The 12,567-nt window shown below is 37.6% G+C and overlaps 1 protein-coding gene and 1 long non-coding RNA gene across 2 annotated transcripts in view; one reads left to right on the forward strand and one right to left on the reverse strand.

Annotated features, from left to right (window-relative positions):
- LOC124545298 (LIM domain kinase 1) overlaps window positions 1-6,299 on the reverse strand; it is a 181,397-nt gene extending 175,098 nt beyond the window's left edge. The window contains exon 1 of the mRNA XM_047124194.1: window positions 6,242-6,299. Within this exon, the coding sequence (XP_046980150.1) occupies window positions 6,242-6,263 (22 nt within the window). The 5' untranslated portion in view covers window positions 6,264-6,299. The remainder of the gene's footprint in view (window positions 1-6,241) is intronic.
- Window positions 1-12,567, forward strand: part of LOC124545299 — a 103,075-nt gene that overhangs the window by 75,663 nt on the left and 14,845 nt on the right. The gene's annotated exons all lie outside the window — the stretch shown is intronic.

Genomic DNA, 12,567 nt, shown 5'->3' on the forward strand with positions numbered 1-12,567 from the left:
CACCAACAGCAAGGTCCATGGTTCTATTCTACATGACACTATTGCAAAGTTTGAAAGCAGATATTTATCACAAATGTGTAGTATGCCCAATCTCTCTATTGTCACAAACAGGCTTATAAATAACAGCAGTCAGTCCTTTGAGCCCAAAGCTAGGAATCTGTCACCATGGCCTCAACTAGGAACCAACTGAAAGCACTAAGTTACAAACAGCACCACCAACTATAGTGATTACATAAACATTACTTATACGCGTTTTAATGGACTTTAAGTATCCATCCTACTGGCTACCGTGACCTGCTAATAAAAAAACTTTAGTAGCACCACAGGAATGTGCCAATTGCAGAGGAAATTATATATATGAATTAAGTATGGAGTACCACACTGTAATTGGGAACATAATTGGTCTGAAGGCATCTGTTCTCTATCTTTGCACACATACGACGTGCCATGCTACATCCTCACTATGCTATGAGACAATAGCTTCAGGTGCCACAATGCTTTGCTTGCTTGCATGCATTGTCTTTTGGGAGGGACATGGGTAAATATATTTCTTCTTCTAATTTTAACATAGAAACTTCTGCTTTGGCTAGGGACAGCAGCCGACACAGTAATGTCTCTATTGCTCATGTTAGTTTCACGCAATCAATCGGATGATACTTTCAAGTAACCAGTGAGAGGTAAGAAAATTATTTTCTAGTGCCAATGCTTGGCATAAATATTTTTTTCCCTCCGAATATGTCACAAATTATGAGGTTGTGATAGGATGGAACCTAATAACACACATTAAATTGCTGCTGATTTCACTTGCAGCAATGAAATTTGTAATCTTTGACAGCATAAGTATTTGACCTTTTTCGAATATGTCATGAATTATAAGGCTGCTATGCGATAGTTTGGTTGTGAGTTAGCACAGCCAATAAATGTTAAAGTTAAAAAACCTGGCTTTGGTGACAGACTGATCTGTAACTTAGCATGAGGCCTAGGTTAACTAAAGCAGTTTGACTTTCAAAATTTACATTAATAATCTGTGTTATCACAAATTTATTTATTTTGAATATTTCATGAGTTACAAGGTTATGGTTAGTTTGGGACCCCATAGCACAGCTTAAATTAAATTAATAAACTTTGTCAAAACAATTTCCCATTTCTTCTGAATGTGTTACAAATTCAGAGGTAGTGATATACTGACATGATAATGCAACAATATTCCTTCAGGAAACACTGTCTGTCCACAGCTCTCTCATGAGCAGTGTAGCCATTGCAGCTGACCTCTCTCCTTCCCATCATACCTAACAGCTAGTGCTGATAACTTTGTTGCACAAAACACGTATACCAATGACGTATGCGGTGATTTAGACTTTCACCGACAATTTTCTCGTAGTTCTATTCTGAGAAGCCACCGACCAGTCTGTAATGACAAGCTCTTACATTTTTAAAGTTGGTTTCTTTTAGATGGAATTATATTTTTGAGCACACAGTTTACCTTGTCTCTCAATATTTTCCATATCATTAGAATTGGCTTGTCACATATTTACAGACTAAAAAAAATGAAAAACAGTTTGTTGATGATCAGATCAAAGTTAAAATTCACAAATTAATGATTTTAAGATGACAGTCTGAGAAAGAAACAAGGCTTCACACTGAAATGTTAAATTTCATCAATGCCCGAAACAAACAGGGCAGCTAGCCAGGAACAGCTAAGAAGCAGAAAAACATCCCAAAACATCAAAATCAATCATAACAAACATTTTAAATCAAAATTACATAAACAAAACAAATTTGCAGACAGTAAGTCACAACTGTAAAAGTCTAAAAACAATGTTTTGTGTTTACAGGGAGTCTCACAAATAAGTGTACCGTACATGTTATTCTGTTTCAGTCTCAATAGTGATTTTTTTTTTTTTTTTTTTTTATAGCAAGAAAAACTAAATGGGGAGGATGGCAAAAGGAGTAGCGTACTTGATGATTGTGCAGCATAACTTGCAAATGTGTTAAAATTGTGTATTTACTAAAAAGTGCTCATACAAGTATAACTTCAACTGATGAGGGTCAACTGGAGCATCTGATTCCATCCCTCTGCTTTGACCCGTGACATAACAGTGTTGTGGTTTGTGACATCACTCGGGAGTGAAGTTTTTGAGTTGGTTGTGTCTATAGATGCCTTCTTGTATTTGGTGGTGCCCTTGCGCAGTGGCTGTGCTGAGATTAACATGTAGTGTTGGGTTCATTTGAGTATTGGTTGCCATCATGCTAACATGGTTTTGAATTGAGGTAGTTGCTGTGGTAACGAAGGCTGTGGAAGTGTTTTAAGTGAGTTACTATGGTTTTTCTTGTTTTGTTTGTGTGTTTGTGGTTTTTGTTAGGTCTGTTTAGTTTGGTGTTTGTTGTGCGGAAAGAAGCCTAATTGCTTTTATAGCTTTTTTGTTAGGTATGGAGACGACAGTGAAGTGCAGGAGTGGGTGTTTCAGTAGTTCAGGTGAGGGGTGGGGGGGTGAGGGGGGGGGGCAGCGATCGACCTAGGTGGTGCTGCCAGAGGCTTCTGTTGGTAAGTAATTTTTGTTTTTGTTTTATTCTATAGTGACTGTGATTTTTTTGTCTGTTTTATATTTATGGTGTGTCAGCTGTGTTTTAGTTCATGTAGTGAATGTGGAGTATTTGTGTTTATGAGCTGTTGGGGTTTTGGTTCCACTTTTCAGAGTTGTGGGTGTTGGTTTCAACAGTTGCAGTTGAGCTACACAGGTCAAGGGAAATGACCAATTCCTGTGGTTTTGTTGGTCTAACGGAATGTTGTAATTTAAATTTTTTTAAATATTATTTGATTTAGGATGGTGCAGTGTTTTCTTAGTGTTGCATATTCAGCTTGTCCTTGCCCTGAACTGCCAATTTTCTGTGGTTGTTCCATTAGTTTCATTTCATTTTTGGAGTGAAACATTTTTGTTTGCGTTTGCTGATAGGTGTACTTAGTAATGTCATTGTCTCCACACTGTACATGCTAGTAGTAGACATTTCTGCCATACTGATGACGTCATGGGTCAAAGCAGACGGGTGAATCCGAAATTTCTGTAATGCCAATTAGTCAGTGTCACAAAATGACCTTTTACATTTAACAGAAAGGATAACAACAATGCACAGTGAGTCATGATTCTGTATGAGGAAGTGGAAAAGAAAGGTATCCCAAAATCCTGCCCAACTATCTCAGAATGCTATAATGTTGTCAATTTTGTTCTTATATATGGCATTCAACTTTTATTTTTACTACACCCATAAAACTGGATTCCTTGGACCATTAAACAACTGGACACTTTGATCACCTCAACTAACCATTACACGTATCTTATTGTTACTCCTTACTTACAGATAAATCTGAAATTGTTAAGCTGGTCTATATTGCACAATTCTCTTGCAGTAAACATTCAGAATTAGTACTAGTCCTCCAATTTTCATTCTAATGTGCAACGTTCCACAGATTCTAAACTACATTTCTCACTCACCTAGGTTTTATGGCGATGCTATGATTCCATTGGCTATATATTTCATATCCCATCCCCTCCACGTGTCTCCCCAAAAATTACCAAACACGACTAGGGTGTATCAGTAATAAAACACCACATTTGCATTCAGGACAGGTCACACGTGTTAATGGCCACACAATAATCAACTTCAAGATGAAAATGTTCTTACACACTAGATGTACTGTTCATTCCAAAAGATCCAAAGAGAGGAGATCACACAGGATGGAGAACATGTTGGAAAACAATACCTACACAAAACATAAATATGCTAATGCGTCTTCCACAGATCACAATTGAAATGGTCCTCATCGACACGAATAGCTGAGTCAAAAAATCTTAAACATACTTTCATTTACAATGGAGTAGCAAACTTGCAACTCATCATGTATATGTCCCATTACATTCTGGTGCATAAAATAATTCTTTGGCTGTCAAAACACTCACCATCAAATAGAAACATTTTACAACACTCATTTTCAATGATTGCATTATTGTACTGAATTTGTACGAAAGTCAGATTCTATGTAATAGGCCTACCCACAGTATCCGATATTAACATATGCACATCTACGACTTCCAGTAACACATTTATCAATGGAGCAGGAATTTACCACCAATAGGTCCTTTAGGCTCCTCTTAAATTTAACTTTATCAGTAGTTTAACTCTTTATGGCTGCTGGCAAGTTACGGAAACAAGTGTTCCTGCATAACGGACACCTTTCTGAACCAATGTTTACTGACTTTAAATCTATGAAGATTATTCTTGTTTCTAGTGTTGATTCTGTGAACTGAACTGTTGGTTTTAAAAAGATTTTCATGACACATTCCATTACGGAATAATTATACTGGAAAGCAATAGTATCACTGGTTCCCTAAATAGGCCTCTGCAGAATGTTCAAGTTCACACAACAAACAAGTCTTACAACATAAGGTACCCCAAGAAATACATAATCCCACATGACATTGTGGAATAAAAGCAAGCACTGTATGCTGGTTTTTTTTTATTTATTTATATACCACCTATGTCCCATAACATACACAATGTAACAAGATTTTTTTAGGAACTTCAGTACATCTTTGGTATTCTCTTCTGGGTGAATATACTATCAGGCTGTCGTCCCAAGATTTTAACATTTTCAACTTCTTCTATCTGCTTATCAATAGGGCATATATTGGCAGGAAACCTCTTAAAATTTCTAAACTTCTTCATAGTGTGTGTTAAAAAAGGTCAGTGACAAAGAACTGGCAATACACCACTTATTAACGTCCACAAAAATTCCACTAACTGATCTTCATTTGGTATTTATTGCAACGTTTGTGTTCTTTGCAAACAAAACAAACTTGGCATCTGATAATGTTAAAGTTTAGATATAACTGTTATGCACAAGAAAAAGTACAGGCCCTCAGATGCAACACCACATCTCGTTAGCCCAGCTGGATGATGCCCGATGGCTTAACACACCTCTTCCCTATTGACACCTGTCATTTCCCGTAAGAAATATATGATCTGAATGGTTTTACAGCATTTACTGTCACAATATACTATTTTAATTTGCTCTAAATGATACAGTGTTGTGATTTATGCATTCAAATGCCTGTGACATAACAAAAAATACGTCAGTAGCCAGTAATTTGATGAACTACGTATATTCTCACTGTATTTGAAGATAGCCTTTTGAACATGCGAACCGTTTAGAAATCTGAACTGTAGCTCTGGCACTATATTTGCAGTCGGATGATTACAAAGACAATTGTGTAGTTAGTTTTTCTAAATTTTTCGAGACTGCTGACAAAAATTAAACTGGACGGTATTTCTTTTTCTCTTTTCATAAACAATGGCTTAATTCAACTATTCGGGAAATTTTCACAGATAAACGACTGGCTACACATATGTTACTACACACAAAAACACACACTTTGATTTACTAGTCGAAATTTCGTCATAATCACCGATATTTTTAGACTTTAAAGGTTTTATGGTGGGCATTATTCCTATATTACTAAGTCTCTTTACAGGTCATTACATGTAATGTGTCAGATACATTCAGACTGAAAAGTATGCAATACACGCCCTGATCTCTGTCTAGGCCTACTATTTTGTATCCACTTCTCCTAGAATACAATTTCTCACGTAACTAAATCAAAATTTAACTATTCAAACATCTTATACGCATGTGATATATGATTTCAGTCCTGGAATACATAGGCTTGAAACTCAAAATGCAGCTAAACAAGTCTGTGTTTTGTTACACAACACGTAACAACAAATCCGACTGTGCCAATACACCCATATCTGCTGACTATCTCAATGTTTACTTAAAACACAATGTGACCAAAATTTCTTTCAATTAAAAGTGTGAAAGCAACATACACTAAACAATTCTAACAAACGCAGTTACGATTTGTCAACACAGATGACAGGGGCAACAACTGAGGGGCCTTGAATTTGGTATGGAACTACCACAACTTCTACTTGGCTTAATCATTAATCCGCACCGTGCAGAGATAAATCAATTTGTTATTTAGCTGAAGCTGTTAACTGTTTTCTGAGTAATATGGCATCCTAAGCACTGACGCCCACTCGTGAATACGCAAACAGCCATTATTTCCATAGCGAAAGAAATTAAATGTGGAAACTAAAATTAATTAGGTTTCGCTCGTACATTTTCACTAACTAGTCAACATATTAAGAATGTTAACAAAAGCATTTGGTCTGTTTGCGTACGAACCATTATTTGCACCGTCCTCCATTCTCCTCCATACTCAGAAAACAACCATACTGCTCAGTTTGACCACATTTGACAGGCGTGCCACCTGTTCCATTGTAGATACATTATCGCTGATAAATGTCAAAATGGTTCATTTGCGCAATTTGTTACATGCAGTGGGTGAAATAGTGCGGTCAGAGAGGACAAAGTTTTCAGGTGCCTACTTGTGCAACAGAACAAAATACATTGGTCATCTGACAATTTCAATTTTTCGCATACACTGAAAGCCGCTTTGTGTACACATTTAACCTCATTTAACCCATGTGATAAGCATGTATTTTGTTTTTTAACAAACTACATCAAAGTTCATATCTGAACTGTGTTGTGGACTGTTGTAGTGAACTGAAATGCAAACAGATACTATTTTATAACTTTTCTTTTATTATTATTGCATCAACCGGTTTCGGTCACTGTCCCTTGTCCCAGTAGACCACTAGTTCGCTAGAGTGAAGAGACCTATTCTTACCTCCATGGAAGAGAACCTAGCTATATGGAAATTAGCACAGGTGGTCGACATGGGTCATGATGTACTTAGTTAGAACTAGTGTATTCACTCGACAGATCATTTTACAAGCTTGTTCAACAGTTAGTAGGTCCTTAACTAAAGAGTAGCATATCCATTAGAAACATCTCGTTAGCTACTCTTACTACTAATTATGGTACCTCAGCAACTAGATTCAGCAGTTAAAACGTTATGTTAGCTATGTTGCAGGTACTAGCTTTTTATTAAGCTGTATGACAAGTAATAATGGACAATAATAACTGATAATAATAGGACTCAGTATTTACAGATCAAAATGTTTTTTTTTTTATAAAATATCGTTCTAATCAAAATATTTTGCCCCTAAAAGCAAACAAACAACAGCTATATAATAAAAATGGAGAGGCAGCAACTTTTCTCAAAATAGCAGCTGTCTTGCTAATTCATTTTCAGCTATGTAATAAAACAGAGGAGGCAGCAGCTTTTTTCAAAATAGCTGCTTTCTTACTAATTGCTTTTATTAATCTTCCATCGTCGCGGCATTCAAACTGATACACGTAAAGAGTTGCTGTAAATTATTTATGAACAATTGGCAACCTTGGCACCACTCGCTAATAGCTTCCTTTCTCCTGCGTCTTTTGATTGTTGTGTACTTCAGTATTCGTTGTTGAGATGTGTTAAGTCGCTGACTTTTATATATTGCACCTGTTCGCGTTTCGTTTCAACATTTCATTTCTATGGTTGTCAACTTAACTTAGTTAGTAGTACAAAGTTAATTTAAAAAGTAAACTGCACTTATTTTCTTTTTGGACCGTTTAATCGTCTGTTAGGGCTGCTTGACTATCGAGTATCAAACTAGTACACTGCGCCTGAATCCGTTATTTTACAGGAATTTGGTGATTTAATATAGGACTTACCTGATCATGGCAAGCTAAGTAAGCTGTAGAACCTCCTCCACTCAAATCATGTTGAAGAAATCCAAAAGATGTTGTTCGAAGAGGATAACAATGAAATTCAGGAAGATTTTGAAAATGAAGGGAATACAGATTGTAATGACGTACCGTAGTCGAAGTTCAGCCAGAAGATTCAGAAACAGAGGAAGATGACGACGGAGAAAAACGACCATTACTGTATTGGAAGGAACAAAGAGACAAAGTGGAATTAGGTTCCACTGACACAGAGAGTACATTTCAGGCCCCACAATATTATTTGAAAATTGCCTGGGCCTGTAGGTGCAGCGAAAGCAGCAAGAGTGCATTTGGAATGCTGCAACTACTTTACAGATGACGACATTTTGTCTGTTATGGTTTTGTATACAAATCAGCATATTGAGAGTGTGATGGATAGAAGTGACACTCCAATGCAGTGCAAGATGTGTGGTTTCCGCGCGTAATTTTGTAACACTGTCAAAGTGCTTCGACCTAAGCCGCCAGAGGCGCTGTATTTTATGACACTTGGGAGCTCTTAGAATAGTTGTTAATTTGTTGTGGAGTTTGTTTTAACTTCTGAGTTTCTAGTTGTGGAGTCTGTACTACTTTCATGTAAAACGCCTCAACCTAGTATTCATCTTTAACTAACGCCCTGTGTAGTTGCATAAAGTGCTACATTGGCGGTAGTGGTACCGGTACGCTTGCAATAATTTGTTCGGACGGTCACAGACTTCGACTTTGGTGACCCCAACATGCCGGAATTACGGCGGACGCAATCTTATTCGCAATCGTAGTGATCCAGCTGGAACAGAAATACGCAGCGGAAATCAAAGATGTGATCACCACTCCTACGACGGAAGTTAAAAACGGTACTGATATGATGGCTGTTCACTTAATAGGAAGAATGCATCAGACAAGTTCCGACCCACATTGGCGACAGAAGACCCTAACAATATTTGCAACACGTGTGAAGTAACATGGATATGGGAACCGTGCCTGACAGTCTTTTGTGCACGCAGTGGATTAATTGCTTGCCACCCCATGTGAAAGCTATTATTGTTTCACAAACCGGCATGCCATTAGACACTTTAGCAGACTTAGCGAAATATTTGATGCTATAATGCCTCCACCAGTGAGGACATTGGTGGCTGCATGCAACAGTTTGTCGTTGCACTTGGTAATGGGCCGGTTACATGTTGCCAGAGTGGATTTGCTGACCAAAAAGGTGGAAGAATTATTTGTGTGGCATGGCCGCAGTAGCGACAGGGGTCATTATCACAAGCAATCAAGAAACCGCTCGTCTACCATTTCCTCAACATCAGGTAGTGACAAGCCCACCATTTTCTGGTATCACAGGAGATTTTGGGACTGGGAAAGGAAGTGTACAATACCCTGCTCACATCCTAATGCAATTGGATGTAGGCCAGGCATCATCTCAGCCTTCGTCAGTGACTGTATGTCCTTGCAGGAATATCTCACAGATTCTGGTTCTGAATTAAACATGTGTTCTGATGCACTGGATTAACAGCTGCAGGTTTTTGGCGAGATGCGGCAGTGCACATGGCTAATCTCGTACAACACGCTAGCAACAAGTACATCGACTTATTGCAGGGGCTCTCCCAGAATTTACAAGACCTCCAGGAGCACTGAAGGAGATCCCCTTTATACGATGCATCACGTACAGATTACAGAAGGTCAACAAGTCTCCTGCTGACCTTGACGATTGGCACTACATTGATTTGCCATAGAGAAATTGGAATTTGACTAATTTGAGAAGGCATGATATGACCATAAATTAATCTGTGGTCGTCACCACTACACTTGATAACCAAAAGGAATGGAACATGGTGCCATTGTAGTGATGATCAGGCTCTAAATGCTCGAACTGACCCGAATCATTACCCCATACCATTACTTCGGACCTACAATTATGCATTGTGTGGTACAACTGTATTCAGTGTTTTAGACTGTGCAAAGTATATATGGAGATTCCCATGTCAGAAGAAGATATACAAAAGACAGCCATTGTCACTCCTTTTGGCCTTTTGGAGAGTCAGCCCATGACGTTTGCCCTATGAAATGCAGTGCAAATGTAGGAAAGGGTCATTGATTCCGCACTACAAGGGCTAAGCTTTTTCTTCGCTTATCTTAGTGACATTCTAGTCTTCCCTTCCTCTCTGGAGCTACATCAGAAGCAACTTACTGAAGTGTTCAGAGGATTGGAATGGCATGGCATCATTCTAAACACTACCAAGTACATCTTTGGCCAACCACAAGTTGATTTTTGGGGCCAAAGGATCACGTTGTCAGGCTAACTATCCTTGACAGAGAAAGCTGAAGCCACCCTGCAGATTACCCAGCCATAAACCTGCAAGGAACTGTGTTGTTTCATCGGTGTCCTCAATTTTTACCACTGACATTTACCTCAAACAGCCAAGCTGCAAGTGCCATTAACAGCAGCACTCACCAGCCTGAAGAGCAAGGGGATAATTCACCAGTTTCATGGACAGATGAAATGATTTTGGCTTTCTAAGCATCCATGTGGAGTATAGATGATGTGGCATTACTTGCACACCCGGAACTGAACATACCATTAGGATTAATGCAAACAACATAAGGGTATTTAATAGTATGCTAAAAAGGGTGCAGTGGGGCATAGAACAAACTGATGATGTAGATAGTTTTCTCGCTGATTATAAATATTGCTATGATGTAGTGTTCCCGTTAAAAAGAATTAAAGTCAGTGAAAAGACAAACATGGGTAACACAAGGTATTACAAAATCAGCAACCACCTTTAGAAACATAAGCAAACATGCTAAAATAAATACAACAATAAAACCATACTATAGGAAATATAGAAGGGTCTATAGGAAAGTTTTACAGGCAGCAAAGAGGCTAAGCAGTGATTCATACATTAATAAGGGAAGCAATAAATCAAAATAGATTTGGAAGGTTATAAACAATAGTGTAGGAAAATGTAAAACCAAGACCAATAATTTCAAAATTAGAAGTGGAGGTAAAGTGATAGAAGATGCTCAGCAGGTAGCCAATATATTCAATGAACATTATGTGAAGCTAGCAACAAACCTAATTAAAAGTCTGTGCAGTTCAAACAACAAAAACATAAAAGTACCTACTTGTGAAAAGACAATGTTTCTGTACCCAGAAACAGAATGTGAAGTTACAAATGCTATTAATAAACTAAAAAATGAAATGCCTTGTGGTATTGATGGAACTCCAGACAAGGTAATCAAACATAGTTCTACCAGTATAGATACTCACCTAACTGACATTATTAATACTTCTTTCAGGACAGGAGTGTTCCCATCAAAGCTAAAACTCTCCATAATAAAACCACTTCACAAAAAGGATAGTACAGCTGACATAAATAATTATAGGCCAGTGTCATTATTGTCAGGTTTCTCTAAAGTAATTGAAAGAGTAATGTATGAAAGGCTAGCTGACTTCCTGAATAAAAATAAAATATTGACTAATGCTCAAAATGGGTTTAGAAAGAACAGATCCACAGAAATGGCAGTCTTCCAATTCATGAAAATTGTTCTAAATGTGTTGGACAAGAACAAATTAAGCTGTGGGATATTCTTAGATTAATCTAAAGCATTTGATCTAATCATCCAGACTTATTGCTTATGAAACTAGAATTTTATGGGGTCCGGGGACTTGCCTTGAAATGGTTCAAGTCTTATCTCTTTGATAGACAACACAAAGTAAAAATATGTCATGAAGGCCAAGAGTATCTTTCAGATTAAAAAAAAAAAAACTAGCTATGGAGTGCCCCAGGGTTCTCTGTTGTTCCCTGGTGTACATAAATGATCTGCCCCACCACCTGACAGTTGCAGAAACAGTGATGTTCGCTGATGACACTAGCATTTTTATAAAAGGATAATCGGCATCAGAGTGTTTCTAGGACAATAAACAAGACAGGAAAATGGCTTAGCGATAATGCTTTGGTCATAAATAAGGATAAAACAGTATTGACGAATTTCAGTAATATTAAAAGTGAAGCTAGAAGAAGAGTAAAAGCTGAGTTAGGGAACTATGTAATTGCACAAGCTCCATACACAAAATTCCTAAGTATGTGGGTGGATGAGCACTTGAGATGGGATAAACATCTAGAAGTTTTGAGCAAAAAATTACGGTAAGTAAATGTTGCTATGTGCTAAGATTGCTTCAGGTTTGCATAATGAAAGGGGTTCCCTGCAGAGTGTCATGCAGGGAAATATTTCAAGAATTTAAAATAATGACCTTCCTAGCTTATACATCTATGCTTTCTGAAAACTCACCAGGAATTTTCAACATTAAATAGTCAGGTTCATAACCATGAAACAAGGAACAAGGATGATTTTCACAGAGACACCCACAAAGGAGCACTCTACCAAAAAAGTGTAAACTACCAGTGCAAAATACTTTTTAGTTGGTTGGTTGTTTTTGGGGAAGGAGACCAGACAGCAAGGTCATCGGTCTCATCGGATTATGGAAGGATGGGGAAGGAAGTCGGCCGTGCCCTTTCAGAGGAACCATCCCGGCATTTGCCTGGAGTGATTTAGGGAAATCACGGAAAACCTAAATCAGGATGGCCGGACGCGGGATTGAACCGTCGTTCTCCCGAATGCGAGTCCAGTGTTACTTTTTAGTGCATTGCCTTCTACAATAAAGAAAATTAAAGAATTTCATAAATTCAAGGTAGATCTTAATCAATTTTTACTAACACAAAGGTTTTATAACATTGAAGAATATCTGAATATGGAAAAGTAATATTCTGATCTCAAAATTGGTAATAACTACATCTATGGAGTAAAAGAATTTAAATATTTAGGTGAATGGATTGCAGAAAATTGTAATGAAAAGAAATCTG

The sequence above is a fragment of the Schistocerca americana genome, chromosome 8, assembly GCF_021461395.2.
Source record: "Schistocerca americana isolate TAMUIC-IGC-003095 chromosome 8, iqSchAmer2.1, whole genome shotgun sequence".
Taxonomy (NCBI): domain Eukaryota; kingdom Metazoa; phylum Arthropoda; class Insecta; order Orthoptera; family Acrididae; genus Schistocerca; species Schistocerca americana.